Source organism: Cyprinodon variegatus, unplaced genomic scaffold, assembly GCF_000732505.1.
Source record: "Cyprinodon variegatus isolate N-32 unplaced genomic scaffold, C_variegatus-1.0 Scaffold44, whole genome shotgun sequence".
Lineage (NCBI taxonomy): Eukaryota > Metazoa > Chordata > Actinopteri > Cyprinodontiformes > Cyprinodontidae > Cyprinodon > Cyprinodon variegatus.
In genome coordinates this window covers 1686605-1707661 of record NW_015150497.1, presented here as the reverse complement: position 1 = coordinate 1707661, position 21057 = coordinate 1686605, and the positions used below count along the sequence as shown (strand labels likewise).

At 42.4% G+C, this 21057-nt stretch overlaps 1 protein-coding gene across 5 annotated transcripts in view; it reads left to right on the top strand.

Annotated features, from left to right (window-relative positions):
- Window positions 1-21057, top strand: part of cux1 (cut-like homeobox 1) — an 80145-nt gene that overhangs the window by 43441 nt on the left and 15647 nt on the right. Inside the window, exons 7-21 of one of the 5 annotated variants that reach the window (XM_015370266.1) lie at window positions 440-516; window positions 1176-1242; window positions 6251-6299; window positions 9030-9134; window positions 10681-10869; window positions 11019-11077; window positions 11247-11286; window positions 11378-11474; window positions 12867-13661; window positions 15083-15166; window positions 16517-16618; window positions 16721-17274; window positions 17938-18082; window positions 18672-18959; window positions 19722-19910. In XM_015370266.1, the coding sequence (XP_015225752.1) occupies window positions 440-516; window positions 1176-1242; window positions 6251-6299; window positions 9030-9134; window positions 10681-10869; window positions 11019-11077; window positions 11247-11286; window positions 11378-11474; window positions 12867-13661; window positions 15083-15166; window positions 16517-16618; window positions 16721-17274; window positions 17938-18082; window positions 18672-18959; window positions 19722-19910 (2840 nt within the window). Of the gene's footprint in view, window positions 1-439; window positions 517-1175; window positions 1243-6250; window positions 6300-9029; window positions 9135-10680; window positions 10870-11018; window positions 11078-11246; window positions 11287-11377; window positions 11475-12866; window positions 13662-15082; window positions 15167-16516; window positions 16619-16720; window positions 17275-17937; window positions 18083-18668; window positions 18960-19721; window positions 19911-21057 lie in introns of all 5 variants that reach the window. The other 4 variants (XM_015370265.1, XM_015370268.1, XM_015370267.1 and 1 more) reach the window with 4 other exon arrangements.

Sequence of the window (21057 nt, the reverse complement as noted above, 5' to 3'; positions counted from 1 at the left end):
GAGGGGGGGGGGGGGGGGTGGGGGGGGGGGGGGGGGGGGGGGGGGATCAAAGGGTGTCATAAAGGCCATATTTGTGCTGGATTATTGATGTTTTTACACACAGCGGCAATTTCTCAGCAGAACCCAACTTTTTTTATGTGCTAAGAATGAATCTATTTTATCCCTGTGGTTTCTGCCCCCCACCCTTTCTGACTCAGCTCTCCTCCCCCCCCCCGGGTGCAGCATGCCCCAGTGGCCAGACATTCCTGCCTAATAGGGCTGCTTAATGAGGAGTGGGTTGTGTTGTGGAAGATTTTAGGGGTGGGAGGGGGGCTTCAGAAATGGTGGGAAAATAGAGAATGGATGCATTTTCCACCAAGTGTGAACCCAAGAATTACTGACTCACTATCTTTTAACTGTGATTTTTTTGCTTCCTGCTCTCTTTTTCACACCTCTTTAGGAAACTCCAGGAGAGTCAGGACTCCATGTCTTCAAGGTTGAAAGAGGCTGAACAGAAGGCCCAGTCCCTGCAGACAGGTACCAGCCAGACTATTCTTCAGATTACAAACACAGGGAGGGGAGGGGTGCTTAGTTTTAAATTCACATTTAAAAAGAGAACTTTTTCTTAAGACTGTGGAGAATTCTGTCCTCCTCCTTGGGTTTCCCATATTTTAAATAAAAAGTTTCAGATTTCTGACAAATCGTATTTCACTTCCACTTACAACTACCATACAGGAGCATTTAAAGGACTAATCGTGTTAGTAGTAGTTTAATTGATTTCACCATGGACAGCAAGCCACGAAGGATACAGTAGCTCTAACACAATTTTATTACTTTTAAACAATTGATTGGAGTTAAGATTTTCCAGCATCCTATAGATTTCCTGTAACAGATGGAAGCTCAAAAGGAGCAGTGTAGCTGTACAATATTCAGCCTTCCTGTTATCTGCTGTAAGTCGCACTCTCTCTTGCTCTATCAATGTCTGAATGAGCAGCACCAATCTCTCCTTGTATAATTTTTCATTCACAAGCCAATTCTCTTTTTAATGCTGCTTGTTTCTATTTTTGACTGTTTGTTGTTGGCAGAGGTTAAAGTTCATGAATCAAAAGGCAAATGCCTCTCCTAATTTATTAGTGTCTTTTATTTGTGTATTTTTTTTAATTCCCCATACACAGTTCTTTTTCTATCTTTTCTAGCACTTGAAGCAACTCAGGCGGAGCTCTTTGATTTGAAGACAAAGTATGACGAGGAATCCACAGCAAAGTATGTGTCTTTGTGATCTACTCATGTGTTTACGGGTCGACTTTTCCCCTTTGGCTCCCTCCATATTCTGCTCTTGACATAATCCTCCTGTTTTAGTGAATCTCCCTCCCTGGAAACTCCCCCTGCTCTCCCCTAACAGCTGGAATGTCTCCCACAACGCTCAACAGCCTCCAAATCCCAGCATTACCCGCTCACAGTAAATACTGAGAGGGATTGTAATGTATTTTGCAGATTCGGCAGAGCATCAAAATAGGTTTATATTTTTACTGCGTAGTTTAAAGTGCTCTGTATGATTTGTCCTTTTCAACCAAGAGAGGAAGCACAAGCCATGAGTTTTAGTTCTTTTTTTCTTTTTTTTCTTTGCAGGACCTGAAAGACATGTTAGCATCAAGTACTCAAGCTCTGTGCATCTATCATTATTGATCTAATAGTGATAGACAAGGAGAAAACGGCCCTTCCATGTCTGCACTCTGCACTGACAGACTCTTTAGTGTTTGAAGATTACTTATGGGAACTAAAACCCCTCTGGGACCAAAATGTCAGCCAGAAAGTTGAAAAATTATGTTAAAGGGAAAATCTTATACAAAAAGACCTGTAGAGAATCAACTTTCACTGTAACCCGAGAACACTAGATGGAGAAGTTGTATAGGATTAGCTGATAATATTGTTTAGCATAATTCCATGGGGAAACATGGTGGTGGCAGCATGATGCTGATGGTGTTAGGGTGTTATTCTGGCAGTACTAGAACGATAGGTTGTCTCCTGCTACTAGAGATGCGTGCCTCTATCATTGATTTCCTAGCAGTAGGCTGGATGAGAACAGAAGCATTTTCATGTCTGCGCTCCACACTGCAAAGTGGCACTTTATGGCATTCACACTCCTCAGTCTCTCAGGGTTACTGGTGGGAACCAGAACCTCTCCAGCGTCCGGACTTCTTTCAGAAAGCTGAAAAATAATATTTGTTGGTAGGGGGAAGAGAAAAAAAAGTGAGAACTTTATTGTTTTATTGATCATTGCTGCACCACAGGAAAATGTGGCACTTTTCTCCCAAGTCCCTCTCTAAGTAGGAGTCTGGTAATGAAACCGTCAAGGACGTCCTGCATGCATGCATAAACTAGAGCCTAGAATCAGCCTGGCTTTTAAAAGCTGCCGTTTACTCTGCCCCTTAGACTCGCTGTGTCTCTCCATTACCACAGTTGTTAAATTGATTGGCTGTTAAAAACAGATCGATCCTTCCTCTGTCTTCCTCCGAATATTTTTTTCTTTCCTCCCTTTTTTTTTCTTTCCACCCACACTTTTATCTTTTATCTTCCAGACATGTGTGTTTGCGGTAGCGGAAAGGCCATATAAAGACACCCCAATGCGTCGTAGAGACGCTAATCAATACTTATTGTTTATCGGTTGTTTTTTATACTTCTCTAACATGGCTTATCTACTTTCTTAAAAAAACTCCCTTCTTTTCCCAGTTCTTCCTTTCATGTCAGACGCGAATCATCTTAAAAGGATGCCTATAGTCATCCCCATTTGCTTACAGAAGCTAATAAGCACATGCCCGCCCACATCCACACATGCACTCACATTAAAGTATACACACACACACACTCGCTCACTCACTCACTCATTCGTGAGCCTCAGGCAGTCAGGGTCCTTGACTATGTGGCGTGCTGTGATCTGAAATTTTAATGCAACGCTTTAAAGCACACACAAACCCTCTTCAACCCTGCTCCCTCCCAGTCCTCGGAGTCCTCCCCCCCTGTCCGTTTACTGCTTGGCTGAGCAAATCGCCACTGTTTGGCTGAACAAAACTTTTAACCCTTTAACTGAGTCTGCTTGTGCACCAATGTCATTCATATCATGCCTACACACACACACTCGGAGACAAACATTCGTTCACCGTGTAAACTTCCCATTGAGGAGGACTTTGCTTGACATAATCCGACCCCCTCATCTCTTGCTTGGTTTAGGTAATCTGCCTTTTAAACACACACACACACACACACACCGATGACGCACCATGAGAAGCTGGTTGACGTTGCAACGTGTGTGTGTGTGTGTGTGTGTGCGCGCGTCCATCAGCAGGAGGCAGGCCTGTAGATGTACCACCAGCGCTGCTAGGGTTTGGCCAGACGCGTTTTAATCGTTTAGTCCTCGTTAAAGATTAATGATTTATTGATTTCCAAGCCCACCGGATGTTTTAAGAGACTGAATGTCTGCAGATTTCTATAAATGTTTCCTAATATTGTATACAAAATAGTTTTTTCTGTGTGTCCATTTCAAGCACCCACAAACATAAAATGGCGCAAGGATACGCTCAAACACACACAGACATACTCGCATCTCGCTCTGTTTTAAGCCTCCCTGGAATCCCTAAGGTAACATGCTGTGAAAATGCAATGTGGAGAAAGCCAAGGAAAGAAAAGAAATGGAGTGATGAAAACTGGGGGGCAAAAAAAAAAAAAAAGAAAGCCAGGGGGCTGGAGGCCTCGGTGAGGAAGACGGGATAAGAGTGTGATAGAGAAGGGGAAATGAAAATCTAAATCAGGGGAATATCCTGCTGGCACAGAGGAAGAGAGGGCGATAGATGAGAGAGGGGAGGAGGAGGGGAGTAGATGAAACGGGGTAAAAACTGGAAGGGAACGGTTAAGGGAGGGAAGACTAGAGGCAGGCTGAGGGTGGAAGAGAAAAGGAGCAGTTGAGTGAAGAGCAGGACAGAAGATAAGAGATGAAACGGCCTGTGTGAGATGGAGGGAGAGCAGTCGAGGCTCTGAGGCTCCGGGTTCCTTTCAGAAGTCCTACTCCAGTGTCACCGGGTGCACCCGCTGGCTTTCATGGCACCAAAGTCGGGTCTAATGGGTCGTTCTGGGTTCTGTTTGTCATTTAGAATGCAACTCTGTAGGTGCTTTATAGCGCCTCCTTGTGGCTGTAGCATTAAGCTTTATGTTTACGTTTTGACAGCAATGAACCGTACTCTGTCACCCTCTTTTATTGTTCAGTGTTTGATGAATTAATTCCCCCTGGGTGCATTGGCAGGCCATGGGCAGTTCCTGCCCTGCTCAGCCACTGACTGACTGTTATCAGGATATGCTGAAAATCCCTTCCCTGTGATCTGCTTTGGCCCTCAGCCTCTAGCTTTGCCTTTATAATTCCCAAATACAGCCAAATCCAAAGGTTATTTAGGAAGACTTTGTGCATCTGTACTTTGATTAAACGATAACATTTGGAGCAGGAGCCGCGCTGTATTTGGGTTGCATTACCACCCATAAACGCTCTCCATTACAAGCTTTTCCAGCTCCGTGGCTCCCTGACCTTCCGTGTGCGCGTGCAGGGATACGTGCTCAGTACGCACATGGGCTTCACAGTATAGCTTAAGATGGGATAAAAGCTGTTAAGGTAGCACACCATTATGTTGCCTAAACACACACCAGATCCTTTCAACTATTAAGGAAAGAATAAAAGCAGAGTGAAAAGCTCTCCCACCCACATCTGATTCCTTTTGCTGCATCGCCCGTGGCACAATGTTGACCTAATATCAACTGTGTCTGTTTTGTTAAACGCATTCAAATCAGTTGTACGCAAGCCTATGGGACATAGCGCTGTTTCGCATACTGTGACACACAAATACAAAAGCTGCGTGGGCTGTTGGGTTCACTATCAAAAGATTGCAGTCAAATCAAAAGGTCCTAATGGAGGCAGCGGTGCACATATGTGCTCACATCTTTGCTCTCTCTGCCGCTCATGCGTTCTCATCGATGTCTTAAATAACCATGGCTACATATAGCATCTTTCTGCCACCACTTCTGATAGCTTCAATTTCAGTCTCTCTTCTACCTTGCATTGCAAAAGTATTCACACCCTTATTTAGTCTTGTTCCGGGCTCTTTCTGTTTGGTAGAATTCAGAAATAGGTCCTCATGTAGTGGATAACTGGGAAGAAGAACTTTTTATAATATACATCAATTGAAAAACTAGGAAAAAGTGTGCAGAGGGAGTATATTTACTATTAAAGAGGCCTTGTCCTAAATTGTACAGCAGGATATGTACTAGAATGAGTCAGATAAAAAGATGATCCCATGTTAAAGTGGCCTAATCAAACTCTGTTCCTTAATCAGAATTTTTGGTCTGCAGCACAGACCCTCTCCAGTCTGATTAAGATTAGTTTCCCAAAGAAGGATGGAATATTTTGTCCCTAAATGTGGAAAGATTGTAGAGATGCATCTAAGACGAAGATCACCTAAAGGAACAGAGAAGACAGAAGGAAGAAATGTACTATTACCCAGCCACACATCGATGTGATCCTTAAGGTGAAAAGTACAGGGGATTAAAAAAACCACAAACCTGGATGTATCTTCTCCAGAGAGTGCATTCCTGGGCTGTCTTCTTTTCTATGATTATTGTTCATTATTATTAAGCAGAAAATCAATTCAGAGTTTAAACATAAGATACATCCTGTATGTGCATTATTCCCATATCTCCCCACCATTTACATTTGTATTCATATCTGTATTACCTTATGGAAAATTCAGAACCATTTTTTTCCCAGGATCCATTGAGATCTATTATTGCACAGATGTATTCTTGCTATCTGACCTCTAGCAAGTGAGAGGTGAACCTTGGCCTCCATCCAGACCATTAGTCAGACACAATCACACAGCTTCATAGCAGATTAGTCTGCTGTATTAGGACTTAGAGCTCTATTAATGTAATCCCTCTGTTTTAGTGTGGCCCTGGTTTAGGGGCTTACGTGTGCACGCTGACACGCATTCACTTGTACAATTAAAAACATGTATGCACGCACGCACGAATGCAAGCTGTTTGAGTAATGGAGTCCACTATCGGTGGATTAAGGTGAAATCTAGACAGGAGCTAAATGGAGGCAGAATTTGTGTGTAAAATGTTCCCTTATTTCCTGGAATCTTTTTTTTCTGTTTCCCTATAAGCTCTGCTTGTTTGTCTTTAAAGGCTGTCTATTTATGTTCTTCCTTAGATTAATCAGAACTATCTCTTCCAGGGCTGACGAGATAGAGATGGTGATGACAGACTTGGAAAGAGCCAATCAGGTAATTCAGCCAGTATCAGACTAATCTATCTTCTGTCACACGCGGAGATCAGACTTTCTACTTAATTTGTAGAGTCAGTCTCTAAATAAATGTTAAGTTAAACGGTTGTTTCATATATTTCTAGCAGCAAGTGACCAGAGGTTTCACCTTGGGGAAAAAAGAATGGGGGAAAAAAATTAGATTTCACTATTATTCTAAAATTTTCAAAGAGAATAGATTTGGGAGGATATTTGTTTCCAGAGCAAAAAAAAAAAAAAAAAAAAATGGTTTTGTAGGTCTTGGTAAAAAAAAAAAAAAAGTTAATTCCAGACTTGACTAGAACATTTATAGCTGTTGTTAAACTATTTTATGCAGTGTTTGTTCTAATACACCATCTATCATGGTGTTATGAAAAATATTGACATACTCACTTTTGAAAATACTTACGAATCTAAAAGTATGCATTTAAAAGAACTTAAGTATTGAACAATACAATAAAGATTTTTTTTAATATCAGTACCTTTGTGTCTAATTTTCAGTCATTTTAAAAAACCTTATAACATTCAGAAACCACCTGATGTACTGAGGCATAGAACGACCTTGACCCATTTCTAAACCACCTGTAAAATAATAAAACATTACTTAAGATCCCAAAAATTTTTTTATTCTTTTATACCCATTTAGTCACTTACCAGTGCTATCATGACCATTGTAGATCATCTATAACGAACTGATCTATAGAAAATGTTTCCAGCTTAAAGAAGCTCTCAGCATCACTGTCAGGATTGACTTAAATATACTAATATGTTTAGATCATTAACCATCATTGCAAAAATGACTCTAGTTATTATCTTTAGTTGTGTCTGTATAAAATGTAGAGCTGTAGAATGGGAACTTTACCATAAAAAATGGTAACAAGAAAACCTCCCTGTCTCAGTCTGAACATAATGAAGCAGCTAAAGAAAAAAAAAAAAAAATTATTATCTTAATCTTGTTTTCTAGAGTTAATAAAATTTGTATTAATCATATGATAAAAATTAGACTTTCGGGATAAATTTGCTGAATTAGTTTGTTGCTTGGGAAAAACATAATTTTGTATGTTTTGTAAAAATCTACAGGTCAGGATAAAAAAAATAAAAAAAAATAAGCTTTTTAATTTGATTCATTCCTAGCTAAATAATGACATCTATAACTAATCTCTAGAAAAATAATTAACTGTAAACAGGTGGCAGCCTCTCAGTGGCTGAAACGGGTTTTATGCACTGCAATCTGGCATACTCTATTATGTCTGATTATAAGATTTGGAAATAGAAGTGAAAAATGTCCTAATTTTGACATGATTATTTCAAACTTAACCGTCTGTGTAAATCTAAAGACGGTGAGCTAGGAATGTAACTGGTGTTAAAACAATAGAAATAAGTTAAAGTCATTGCTTCATTATGTGTAAACAGAGATGCTGCTATTTTAACTTCTTGTCTCCACCCTACGACTTTTTGCTGCAGAAAATATTCACCTGAACTCGGGCTGTGTATAAATCTGCGCCTGAAAATAGGCCCAAACAGGCACGCCATTTATTCTACTTTGAGCAGCACTAATGTCCAGCTGTTTTTGGGAATCATTAAGCTCTTTCTAAAAACGCACTGGGTATTTTTGACCGTTTTTATACCAAAAGAAAAAGCGATGCTGTTCGTTTTTTTTTTTGTTTTTTTTACACAGCCTGGTTTTCCCTTTGAGTAAGAAAACATATGTTTTTTTCTGATTGCTTACCAGTTTAAAATGTAAAGATGATCCCTATAAAACATGAATGCATCAGAGTGAAGATTCCTGCCAGTTTTCCACACACCTACTGAGCTCATTGAGCTGCAGCAAAGCTCCCAGCAGTTGTTAATAACCCTTTGCTATCTGTTAATGTCATTGTGTTAACTTCCATTGTTAGGCTAAGAGTATGATTTTGGTTAAAGGGCCAGCACGGGCATGTAATGTTAATATTAGCCCAAAGGTTAACGCTCCGACTATAATGCCACTCTTGCACACACACACGCTCTTGCACTCTTCACACTTTGGAGTTGAGGTTTACTGAGGGTGACAGCGTGGCCTACAGCTTAGTCAGACTTTTTAGAAGCTTTTTACAAGAAGAAAATGGAAAACAGGACTTTTTTTGTTTTGTTTTTGTCTGGACTAGCACTTTAACTCCCACCCAGTCAATAACAGCTCTCAAGATGGTTGCAATTAGGGACGCTGTGAGATCGGCTCCCTGTAAGTCCTAATGATGGCGAGTTGGCCGGCGTAGCAGATGATTCTAGACCGGAGCGTGGCCATGTGGTTCTGAATGTATGTCCATGCTTATTATTTCTGGTCTTTAGGGAAATATATGGTGATTTATTAAGGTAATATCAATTCTGTTGCTGTTTTACATTGTAAATATTCCCTGTGGTGTTATTGAACATTTGTTTGGGCTGTAAAGAGGGGGCCATTTCCTTTGTATACTAACGCTTCCCAGCATGATGGCAGATTGTGTAATGGAAAACCTTTATGCCTTAACTTTATTACCTTTGGCTCAATGTACGCTACAGGGATTTGGTTTTCTGCAGTGAAGTTAAAATCCTTTGGTTTTTTATCAATAACTGTAAAGAAACCGAGGAAAAAATGACAGTGTGTACATTGGAGCTGGTGATGATCAGATACAATGGGGTTCAGAGTATAAAAAACACCTATCCTGACTCTCCCGTTTACATTTGTGTTTCTTTCCAGCGAGCAGAAGTGGCAGAGAGAGAGGCGGAGGTGCTCAGAGAGCAGCTGTCATCAACTAACCAATCCCAACAGCTCAGCAGTCCCACCAAGGCCGACCCTGACTCGGTAACCCACTTTCACTGCTTCTCTGATTGGTTGGTAAAGAGCTGCTGATTGGCTTAAACTCCTTTTATGAACCTAGTGATTTGTGGCTGATATATTGTTTTATGCATATGTAGCCAGGGATGTTCAGAGCCGCTGGGGTTTTAAGAGTTATGCTGAATTTGATTTAATTGAGATGTATTGTATAATAAAATGAGTGGGGAGAAATGTTCCCATCATGTTTACCATGTTCTGTTTACAGAGAAAATACAAATTCCTCATTAGAACATAAAGTGATCATAATTCATGTTGTTTCAGCGATTTATTCCAGCAGATTTTACATTGACGTATAGAACAAAGAATGGTTTAATCTTAGTTTGTTTGAACAACAAAAGTGTTGATCTTTAGTAGTTATCCTCATATATTCCGCTATCGTATTTAGACTTAAGATGCCTAAAGAAGCAGTGGCGTTTTTGGCATGAATATGTTAACCTGCTGCCTTAAGGGCTGGTTATACTCCCGTAGCAATGTGTCGCAGTGAGGCTCTCTCAAATATTTTTGATTTGAAGCGTGGTCTGCACTATGCTATTCCATGCTGCGACAATGGAGGGACACAAGGGTGAAAAAGAGCAGGGTTCCAAGTGGAAAAAGGGTCCCAGAGTTCTTGCGCCACCTTTTCTAGCTGGTCCAACTTCTCGAGTCGTTTTCCGCAATGGGGGTCATACAAACAAAACAAGCTGGTAAGATACCAAACAGGAAATACGCATAGTGTGGAGCGGATGTAGATCCGACCAATATGTGACCTCCTGTCTGCAGCTCTGTATTCTGTATACTGTTATCAGTATCACCAACTAGAACACTTTATAATCCTGAGATAATTGTTTTGTTTTATAAGAAGGCGACAAAATAAGATTAACTGTTTACAGATGAAACTGGGCATTAGATGTTTTCTAGATGGGTTTAAAGAAGCTTTAGATTTCATTATCTCAAGATGCGATTGTAAAAACCAATTACAACAAACTGAATTATCTCAACATAAGATAATAGAACTGATATTGCTTTAAATTGAGTCATAGGTTTCCTTATCTTCAGACCTTAATGTGGTCTTATACTGGGGTAGTAAAATAATCGCGGTTGCAATAACAACCCTATCTGGAGAACTAATCTCTATTACATCATTAAAGTCAGGCTGTATTTGCGTTTATAAGCTGAAATCAACGTACCAAATTGAGCAAGTAGCATTTACACATTTGATTAAAACCAGTTTAATGCAACTAACGTACTTAGACCGCAAACACTACTGAGGTTATATGAAATGTTGGGAGTCATCTGTTAAATAGATTTGAATATTCAAGGAAATATTTAATGATCCTTTGACTCCTGAAGTACCAGATTATTTAATAGCTTGATTGAATAGACTGAATACCACAAAGTAAATGAAGCTACTACATGTATATGAATGTTTTGGCTTGTTAAGTTCCCAAATTACTTTTATTTGTAGTGGAGATTCTTTTGCAGTTAAGCGTTTTCGGCAGTTTCATGAAAAAGTTTTTTACTATCTGGCCCGTAGGATCAGGCACCAGAGGTGGCATCGCACTCCAACCTGGAGGCGGAGCTGAGGGCCAAAGAAAGGGAGACCGCCCAGCTGGTGGAGGATGTCCAGAGACTGCAGGCCAGCCTGACCAAACTCCGAGAGACCACCAGCTCCCAGATCTCCCAGCTGGAGCAGCAGCTTAGCAGCAAGTCTGCAGTTCTGAAGGTACCATTCAAACATCCACTTCCCCCTCTTTTATTTTTATTTTATACAGACTTCATCTCATTTTCCTTTTACCACGTTTGAGGTTTTTCTTCTTAAATAGCCCTCTGGAACGCATCCATGAAATATTAACTTCTGTTTGTTACCCACAGGAACTGGAAGAGAAATTGGAAAAGCAAGCCGACTATGAGGAGGTCAAGAAAGAGCTAAGGTGGGGGTTAAAACAGGAGAGTCAGCAGAATTTCCTGCTGTAAATCTCTGGAGTCCAAATCAGAGGCTCGTCCTTCTTTTAGGTGTAGATAGCTACAGGATGCTAAGAGAAGAAATGTGTGCATGCCTGTCTTTTAGTGAGCTAAAAGTTTGCTCTTTGATCTCCTCAGTATCCTCAAGACCATGGAGTTTGGAACCGATTCAGTGCAGGTAAAAAAAAATGGGTTAGGATAAAGTGATTGAACCTAAAGTAGTGGATGCAAACTCTTCTTTCTACCTTTGTTTTTGTTTTGTTTTTTAGGATTCTTCCAAACCACTGGAAGTGCTGCTGCTGGAGAAGAATCGGACTCTTCAATCAGAGAGCGCCGCTCTGCGCATCGCCAACACTGAGCTGAGCGGTAAGTTTTTGAGTCGACGTGAAGCCGTTCTCCAGTGTAAGATATTTGCAAGAGACCAAGAGAAGACATTTTTTTTTTTTTTAAAGAGCTTCAGGTGAGGATGAGTAGGAATGGGAATATGCACACATGCACATCAAAAAGTGGCATCAAACAGAACACATATGGGATCCATGTCTCAGATCTAAAACACCATCAAAAGTATAGAAAGAAGAAAAAAACAGCTGAATCACATTGTGAAATTCCTCCATTTAATTCAATACAGTTTTTCCCATTGTTAGTTGTTCAAAGGAGCAGCTTTCATCAGGGGTTGTGACTTTTGATGCCACTTGATGTTTTATTTAAGTTCTTTTTCTCTGAGAATACTTCAACATTTATTTTTTTATTGGACGGTTTATTGCCACAACCATCCATTTTAATTTTATTGGTTTAAAATTAAAACACATTGTCTAAAACTTTTGTTTTGCCACAAAGATGTCTCCATGTTGCTTACAGACAGTAATCTGTTGGGTCTAATAAATGCACCAGCAGGAGGTTCTACCTGAAAGGTAAAAAAAACTACAAAGATTGTACAAAGGGGAAGAAATGAGGACACTGTTCTCTGTTCCTTACATCAGGACTCCTCTACCCTCTGCAAACTGTGTTTATGGGTTTGAAATGTCATTGCTTTAGGCTTGAATAGTTGAATAGCTTAGAATTGATTAACATTCACAGTGAGAGGAGCTTACTGTCTTATTTGATCATGTTAAGTCTCAATGGTTATGCATTAAAAGGATTCTCCCAAGTACCGGAGATGAATTCTAGTCATTAAGACTAGAAAATATAGTTCTATGTCTGTATGTACTGGTGGTTGTAAAACAAATGTCTGTTTAAGGTAAAAAGAAAAAAGGGCTGAAAATCAAATGTACAAGTTTTTGTTTCATAAATAAGTGTGTGTTTTTTTCTTGGAGAAAAGTTTTTTTTTTTTTTTTTTTTTTACGAACTGAGAGACTCTGATATAGCATCTGCAGTGATGAAGACGAGGATGAAGAGGACTGGCCTGGTCTGTTGACTCCTTAAGGAAACCCAGCTCTGCTACCTCTGTGAGATAAAGTGAGCCCTGGCCTCGGGCCGGGCTAATCTGTTCACGTGGCACGGCGACAACTGTTTTGTTTGTCCTGTTTTCTTCCAGGCTGTGGCTTACAAGAAAGGTTAAAATCACAAATGCATGGGCACTTTGTCTGGGGGGGATTGGCAAAAAAGGAAAACACAAAGTTCACTATTCTAGAAAAAACTGGACTAAGATAACTTTCAACATTTTTTTTTTTTTTTTTTTTTTTTGCTCTCTCTCGTTTTGGAACCCCCTTTTTTGTTGACTCCCCCATAATGCATTGTGTGTTTTGACCTTTCTTGTAGGGTCAGCCGGGAGAAAAGGGTCAGAAGAGTCCACAGCAAAGGAGGACGCCGTCAACAGCGAGCCTTCTTCCTCACCACCTCCTCCACCTCCCTCTCTCCCCTCCTCCTCTCAGCACCCATTATCTCGTACTCACATAGACCCTCTGAACACTGCCACCACCAGCAGCGAGACTCAACCCTTCACTCCTACGGGCATTGGACAAGAGCTCTACTCCCCCATGTTCCCCCTGGTTGGCAGTAAGATGGCTCTGAACTCCCTCATTCAGCGACAGCTGCTCCAGACGTTCTACTCCAAAGCCTTGCAGGACTCCTCCGGGATCCACAGTGGCGCTCTGCTGTTTACCCCCTTCACTCCGGCCCTCAGCTCCATCCCTACCTCCACCCCTGGCTCAGGGTCCGCCGCCATTCCCCTGGCAGCCAGCAGTCCCCAGCCCCCTCCGGCCAGTCCCGATATGGCTCCGGTCAACGGGAGCAGCACTGCGGGCAGCGCACCCTCCCCGTCGCCCAGCCACTCTGACGCCACCACGGGCAGCGTCCTAGACGGGGAGGACATGGACACAGCAGAGATTGCCCGGCAGGTGAAAGAGCAGCTGATCAAGCACAACATCGGCCAGCGGGTGTTTGGTCACTACGTGCTAGGACTGTCTCAGGGTTCAGTCAGCGAGATCCTGGCCAGACCCAAGCCCTGGAACAAGCTGACCATCCGGGGGAAGGAGCCCTTCCATAAGATGAGGCAGTTCCTCGCTGATGAGCAGAACATCCTGGCGCTGCGGAGCATTCAGGGACGACAGAGAGGTTAGTGTGCATCTTTGGTGCACCTGTGCTTCCATGTTTGTGTGTCCTGTTAGTTGCCGTGTGTGAGTGCGTGTGTGTTCACAGCCCTGCACTGAGCTATCGATCAGCTTGTCAATACAGACTACCTTTTTTTTTTCTTCCTCTCTCCCTCTCCTGCCTCCTTTTCTGTCCCACACCTGTGTGCACTGAATGATTCCTGGTCACACACTGATCCCAAGAGCCTCTCCTAGCTATCGTGATCAATACAGAAACCTTTCACACATCAATAGTATTGATCGAAGGGAACTAGGAGGAAGGCAGGGGTACCGTTAACTGCGGGTAGATTCGATTAGCCCCGGCCTGCTTTTCTTAACGCATCAGGACATTTCTGATTGAAGGTGGCCTTAGTGGAACAAAAGTATTATTATTATTATTTTAAAAAATGAACCGGCACTTCGTCTGCCTCTGCTTTAGAGTCTGTTTCTGCTGTGCTTGGAGCAGAGGTTTAACTACCGCTTCCGCCACAGGTGGTAAAGATCAATGCATTTGCAGGTGCATCTCATTTCATATATAATACCATCCTGGAAAAGGTTTATCTCTGTTATAGAGTTTAAACATTATTTATTTAGATAATTTTGGCTCATAGGCAACAAAAATGTAGAGTTCTAGGTTTTCTGGGAGTCTGACTTTTAGGTAAGTCTGATAATAATAGAAAACTAAAACCCATGTTTTGGTAAAAGTTCTTAACAATTTGAAACATAATGTTGTCTGACATTTCCTGGTAGATGGCAGCAGTGGGGAAGCTACACTCTGGATCTTAAAAGCTCTTTCTCTGGAGGCTTAATTTGCAAATGAAAAGCAAAATAAACTTGACATTTTTTCCTTCCACTTAACTTTACTGCCATATTCTTGGATTACTGTGTAAATTGCCAGCTTGTTAGTACTTACCTTTTCACAGCTTAGCTTTGTTGTTTAGGGTAAAAACTATTGATTGCAGTAGTATAGTTAAATATTGCAATAGTGGCCTAAGCATTTTGGTTTTAAAATATTTGTCCTCTGTGGACAGTAAAAATCCGTCTAATTGACTGAATAGCCCATTGGAAAGCAGTCATTTAAAGTTGCCACGTTGCACACAGTGATTACTGATGACTGTAATTTATTGTTCCAATCTATTCTTTTAAAAAACAAACACGTTTTAGTGCTGTTAGCTGTAAGCCATAATCATCTAAAATCACAAAAACAAGGAGTTGAAACGAGATCTGAATTTCTGAATTTTTTTTTGAATGATACACTAATTTATAGAGACGCACCTTTTGATGCAGGGTCCGTGGGATGGGACAAAGTGCAGGACGGTGTGCCGCACCCCATAGTCTAGCTGTTCAAAGGAAAGAAAGCAACACCAAAGTGCTGTAACATAGTGTGTGGTGTATTGTTTTTAACAGAGGGCTCAGGCCAGCCCCAGCTTAGCCGAGTGTTTCAGGACGCTCCGAAGCGGAGAGCCCACTCCGATACACCTTCACACACAGGTCTGTCCCCGTCCACATGCACAGATTCTGGCTCGTTGTGTCTGTGTGGCATGTTTGTGTTTGGGAGGGGGCGGGTGGGTTAAACTGTATCAATGGTGTGTATGGGGTGTGTGTCGCCGTTTATTAACTGCGGGCAGGCATACAGTTATAAATATGCCTTGAAGGTAACCACACAGTTCCAGTGACTTGCGTCAGAGGAAAAACCAGCATGTGTATTTAAAGCTTTTTACTGGTAGTTGTTATTCTGTGGGGAGTATTTATTTGATGAAGTGTGCATGTGTGCGCTCCAAAGCGAGAAATGAAGGGACTCTCTCCAGTATTGTTGCTGTTCGTTCATTGTTAGCTCAACAGTGGGAATGCCAAGGGGGGGATGTGATGTGATGTGATATGCAGGCGCCTATTTAAACTGAAAGAAAATCATCAAAAAGTTCATTTATAACAGTGGATTAATTCAAGGCAGTGATCTATTTCAGCTGTTTGTTCAATTTGATTTTGGCTTACAGCTGATGGAAATCCTCACTTCAGTTCTTCAGATAATTTTAGTGTTGAATAGAAGTTTAATAGAGATGTTTTGTGATGGCCTACGTGATCCTGGAGAAGAGACTCCCTCCACAAAGAGTACAAAACATGAAACTCTGCTGGTTAAAGAGGCGTCTGATCAGTAGAAATGATCGTAGAGTGCTACCACAGAGAGATATCCTGGATGTTTACTAAAGCTGGTCTGTTGGGTTATTTCAGTAGAAAAAGGATTGGATTTTCCAAAGTTCTGTTTTCAAATGAATCTTCTTTTTTTTTTCTGTAGTCCTAAGGCAGAGTATGCCATGAAATCATAGATCAACTCGTGCTTCCCTCTCCTGACCCCTGATTTCATGTTCCAGCAGGACTTTGCACCTGCTCGCACAACCAGAAATATCACTACCTGCTTTAATGAGCATTGTATCCCTGTTCTGGACAACACTGCCATTAATTCCTGTAAAAGGAGTCCTGGCCAAATATAGAGTGCATACCATACTGTACAGGGACAAATGTTTCAGAAGGCCCACTTTTTCTAAATTTTTTCTTCTCTTTGTGGCACTTCTGATTTCCTAAGATACTAAAATGTCGGGTTTTTATTTACTGTATTTCATAAAGACTAAGGAATAAATGTTTGAAACGTATCAACCTGCTTTTTGTATAAAAGTTTTACCTTTAAATGTAAATTGCAGAGATAAATCAACTTTTTGATGATACTGTGACTTTTTGAGATGCATCTGTAGTGAGTATTTATTGTCCTTGTCGGCTGTTTGTTTTGCTCTGCTGGTCATTCGTCCTGTTTAACACACTTGTCGTCTCTTCCTGCTTCCCTTCCAGGTAACATCACCTCTCGCGTCCGCACCCCAGAGGCAGGCTCGGATGAAGCCATCAAGTCCATCCTGGAACAGGCCAAAAGAGAGCTGCAGGTGCAGAAAGCCGGTGAGTTCTAGTTTATTTCCTCTTCTCTAAGTCTGCCAGAGCGTTGAAGATGGACGTCATGTCTGTGTTTCTCCTGACGGCCCATTTCCTCTCCTTTAATAGACTTGTCCCACGCTCAGCCATCTTACACGGGACTTAAAGGAGGGGGTGGAGGAGGTATAGGGAGCGGAGGGGGCAGCGGTTCAGACGAAGCCATCCGCTCCATCTTGGAGCAGGCACGTAGGGAGATGGAGGCTCAACAGGCTGCTTTGGAGCCCATCCTCAAAGCTTCGTCTGCGTCTTCCTCCTCTGCTTCTCTGTCTCAGAGGGACATCCTGGGCTCTTCTCTTACTGCCCCACTCCCACCTTACAACTCACTAGCTCTCTCCCTCAAGAAACCGCCAAGCTCCCACTTGTCCTCGCCTCCTTCCCCATCTCCAGTACTGGACTTCAGCTCCGGTGGGAAGAGAGACGGCAGAGCTTCCTCAGGTATCGACATGTCGGCTGATGGAGGGTTCAGGTTGAGCCGCCCCTCTGAGGGTTCTGCTCGCCCCGGAAGCGCTATAGGAGGGGGTTACTGGAGAGAGCAGTGGTGGAGCAACATGCACTCCGACCACCGGCGGAGCTTATCCAGCCAGGTGGGCGAGGAAAACCACAACCAGGAGGACTCCAAAGAGGTGAGGACCAAGCCAAAGCAGAACCCTTTGATCTTGATGCCTCTTCTAATCCAAAATTCACTGTTGAGGAAACTGTAGAGGGTTCAGGGTCTTCGTTTACCCATCTTTTTGTACCTATTTGTCCGTCTTTTACTCATACTGTGTTATTTAGTTTCTGTCCATGCGACCCTCTTTCCCGGCTTCCACCTCTCTATCATTCCATCTCTCATCCAGATATCTATCCACCTAATATCCATCTATCCATTATCACTTTCCTCCTCCCATTTTTCTTTCCACTCATCTGTCCATTCATCAGTCTCTGGTCATCTGTCCATCAATTCATCAAGCAGCCCATCAATCTATCATTCATCTATTCCTCTGGGTATCTGTCTTTTATCCACATCTCTGTCCATCTTTTTATCCCACAATCTATAACTCACCCAGCTATTCATCCATCTACTATTCTATCCATCCATTTAATCCTCTGTCTATCAGCCTATCTGATGTTTCCATCCTTCTCTACTCCTCCCTTGTTTAAGCCCTGTCCACCACTCATGTCTGAAGTGGACCTTAGGCTGGCATCCTGAATTTTGACTCTGAAATGCTCTTTAAAAATGGGAAAAAGGTGAGGGATGCTGTAAAGGGGTGGGCATGGCTGAGCTGTTCTTTTCTGTTGTGTCCCAGGGAATACTGAGCGACAGTTTAACTCGACACAAACCTTGGAACAAGTTGAACCAGAGGAGCCGAGAGCCATCATACCTCCGTATGCAGACGTGGCTCAACGGGGACCAGGGGCAAAACGCACACATCCAGCAAGCTCAAAACCAAGGTAAACCAATCGGAACGCAGACCATCACCTGACATCCCCCTGATTAGAGCTAGTGGCTAGTTATTACTGTCAGCCTGTCACTCACCCTACCATCCTCCTCCTACCCAGCCCCCTTCCTTCTCCCACCATCCCCCCCCATACCCGGTTCTGCGGCAGTGTCAGCCAGCAAGCTGCTGGTTTGTCATGTCGTAGACAAGTTAGTGTTGCAGCGCCAGATGGCAGCTCCGCATGTGTGTGTATGTGCGCGCGTGTGTCTCTTTTTCTCTCTGGGGGTGTAAACAGCAGCTAATGTACACTGACAGCTCCTCATGACTGCTCTCTTCCAGCCTGCTGAGCGGCACAGCAGTGCTACACAGGCACAGACAGGGAGATGAAGGAATGAGAGGAAGAAGCCAAAAAGCTTCAAACCCAAAACTTAAGCACCTTCTTTGCTTTCTAAAGGGAGTTAAATTAGCTGATGTGATTTGACTGAAGTCCCTTCCTCATCCCAGCAGGGAGGGGAGATTACTGTGTGTTTTCCCCCCTACATAATGTAACATGTCACCTAAACTGTATGATCTTTGTCACCCTGTCTGTTCCGCTCAAGCAGAGGGCACTCCCAAGACATCAGCAAGCTGCAGCCCCGCTCCCGAATCCCCGCTCAGCTCTGCAGAGGAGTCTGTTAACGGTCTCGCCGGGGATCCCCTCGCCTCGCAGTCCTCCAGCCTCAAGCCTCAGTCTGAGGATCCCTCAGGTGGGGAGTCTCAGCCGGGCACCCCGCTGCCCCTACCGGGTCACTCCAGTCTCAGCATCCAGGAGATGGTAGCAATGTCTCCTGAGCTTGATACGTACGCCATCACCAAAAAGGTTAAGGAGGTGCTAACTGATAATAACCTTGGTAAGAAACAGAAATGTTTTTTTTTTTGTTTTTTTTTACTGGTGTCAGATTAAAAATGAAAAGAATTATGGATTTTATGTGAACTTCTCTGACAAACCTGAAGTGGTGCATAATTGTGAAAGTGCAAGGAAGATGAATTGTGCTTTTTAACATTTCTGACAACCAAAACCTGAGAATTCTAGTATACCTTAGTATTTAGCCTCAAATCAGTACTCCGTTGGAGACATTTTGATTTTACATTGAGTTTATACCCATTCTGTTTCACTCAGGTTAAAGACTTAGTATTTTAATCTGGGCTTTGATTAGGCCTCTCTAAGACAATTTTGCTTTGATTGAAAGCATTTAATTGTAGTTCTGTAATTTTTTTTATAGACTAACTCTGATAAAAAAAAAAAAATACTTCAACTTCCTCCCTGAACTGTCTGTTACGATGCTGTTTGTTCATTAATTGTTTTTATAAAACATCAGAGGCCTTCAGAGAACAGCTGGGTTTATACTGAGAAGAAATTAGCGGTTAGGGGACTCCATGTACCGATTTGGCAACATCTGGATTTTATTCATAGGTGTTAAAGAAAGTGATATTGAATATGAATACATGCCCCATGTTTGCATTTTTAAAGATGTTAAAAGCATGTAGGGTTTGGCTTCCTTTCACGGTTTTGCTCTACTTTTGTGTTGGTCTGTCACATAAAGTCCTAATGAAACGCAGTGAAGGTTGTGGCAATTTGATGTTTAATATCCGTTTATGGTTTCCTCTCCAAGGTCAGCGACTGTTTGGGGAGACCATCCTGGGTCTGACTCAGGGTTCTGTCTCAGACCTGCTGGCCAGGCCTAAACCCTGGCACAAGCTGAGCCTGAAGGGAAGGGAGCCCTTTGTCCGGATGCAGCTTTGGCTCCAGGACCCACACAGTGTGGAGAAACTCATGGACATGAAACGCCTAGAGAAGAAAGGTGAGCAACAAAAGCTCCATGAGATTACCAAAAAAAAAAACAAGTACCTTTAAAACTTACAAACAAAAAGGTCACATAGATGTGGTCTTATCTGCTTTTATTTTTATAAATCCATTAAAGGAAACACACGATCCCGAACGCACACAATAGACACACTCCCCTTTGTGCAGGACAGCAGAGCATGTTGCGCAGATCACAGTCATCTTGGTGTGATGTCTGTACCAATCAGGACTGCAGACATCACACGCTGTATTCGATGTGACAGCTCGGGGACTGCCGCGGGGCTGCTTACTCACACTCATCAGCACTCCTCTTCATCATCGTCATCATCATAATAATCACCAGCGTCCATAGGCCTGTATTTTTTCCATCGTCCGTTAGTCTGTAGCCCTCTCTGTCAGCCCATCACGCCGTGTTATCCTTCGGTGGTGGGATTTGTTAGGAACTAACAGAATACACATGCTTGGACCTGCCTCTGGGACCATCCATCCAGGATCTGGTTATTCTTATCTTTCAGATCAGGAAGTGTTCTCTGCTCAGGCTCCTTTTAGTGTATTGACCAAAAAATAATTGAAAGAGCAGTGGGCAGTTGGTCGGGCCACCAGCGGAGCCCAGAGGAAAGACATAGACCTAATCTAGACTAACCGTATTTGACCTCTCGCTCTGCTGCTGCTTGCCTATAAGGCAGCACAGAACTTTTCAGAGAGCTCTAACCTTGCTCTGAGGGGTTTATTCCCCTGAAACACTAATATATCTGGCAGCATGTATCGGGGTTGGGAGAATGTCAACCTCATGCGAAGCTGCCATGAGCTGTTCATTTTCAGCTGCTGGTGCCTGGAGTAAACAGAGCTGCTTGTTTTGCCTTGAAAGGGAAAGGATGCGTTCTGGTAAATATGCTTAGAAGAGTTGGAGCACCATCTAGTGGTACATCAGTGTACAGCAATTAACGTGCATCCAAACAGTTTTAACATTTTCTGATACTGGCTTTATTTTTCTACTCTTTGTTTTTCAATTCCACGATAAATCTAGAAATCTAAGAAACTAAAACCTTGACACAGGCGGGGACATGGTGGTACAGGTAGATTAATAAATCAACATTGTTTAAATGTTGTTTAAAGCTAGATAAGTGAGTTAGTTCTGTTTTGAA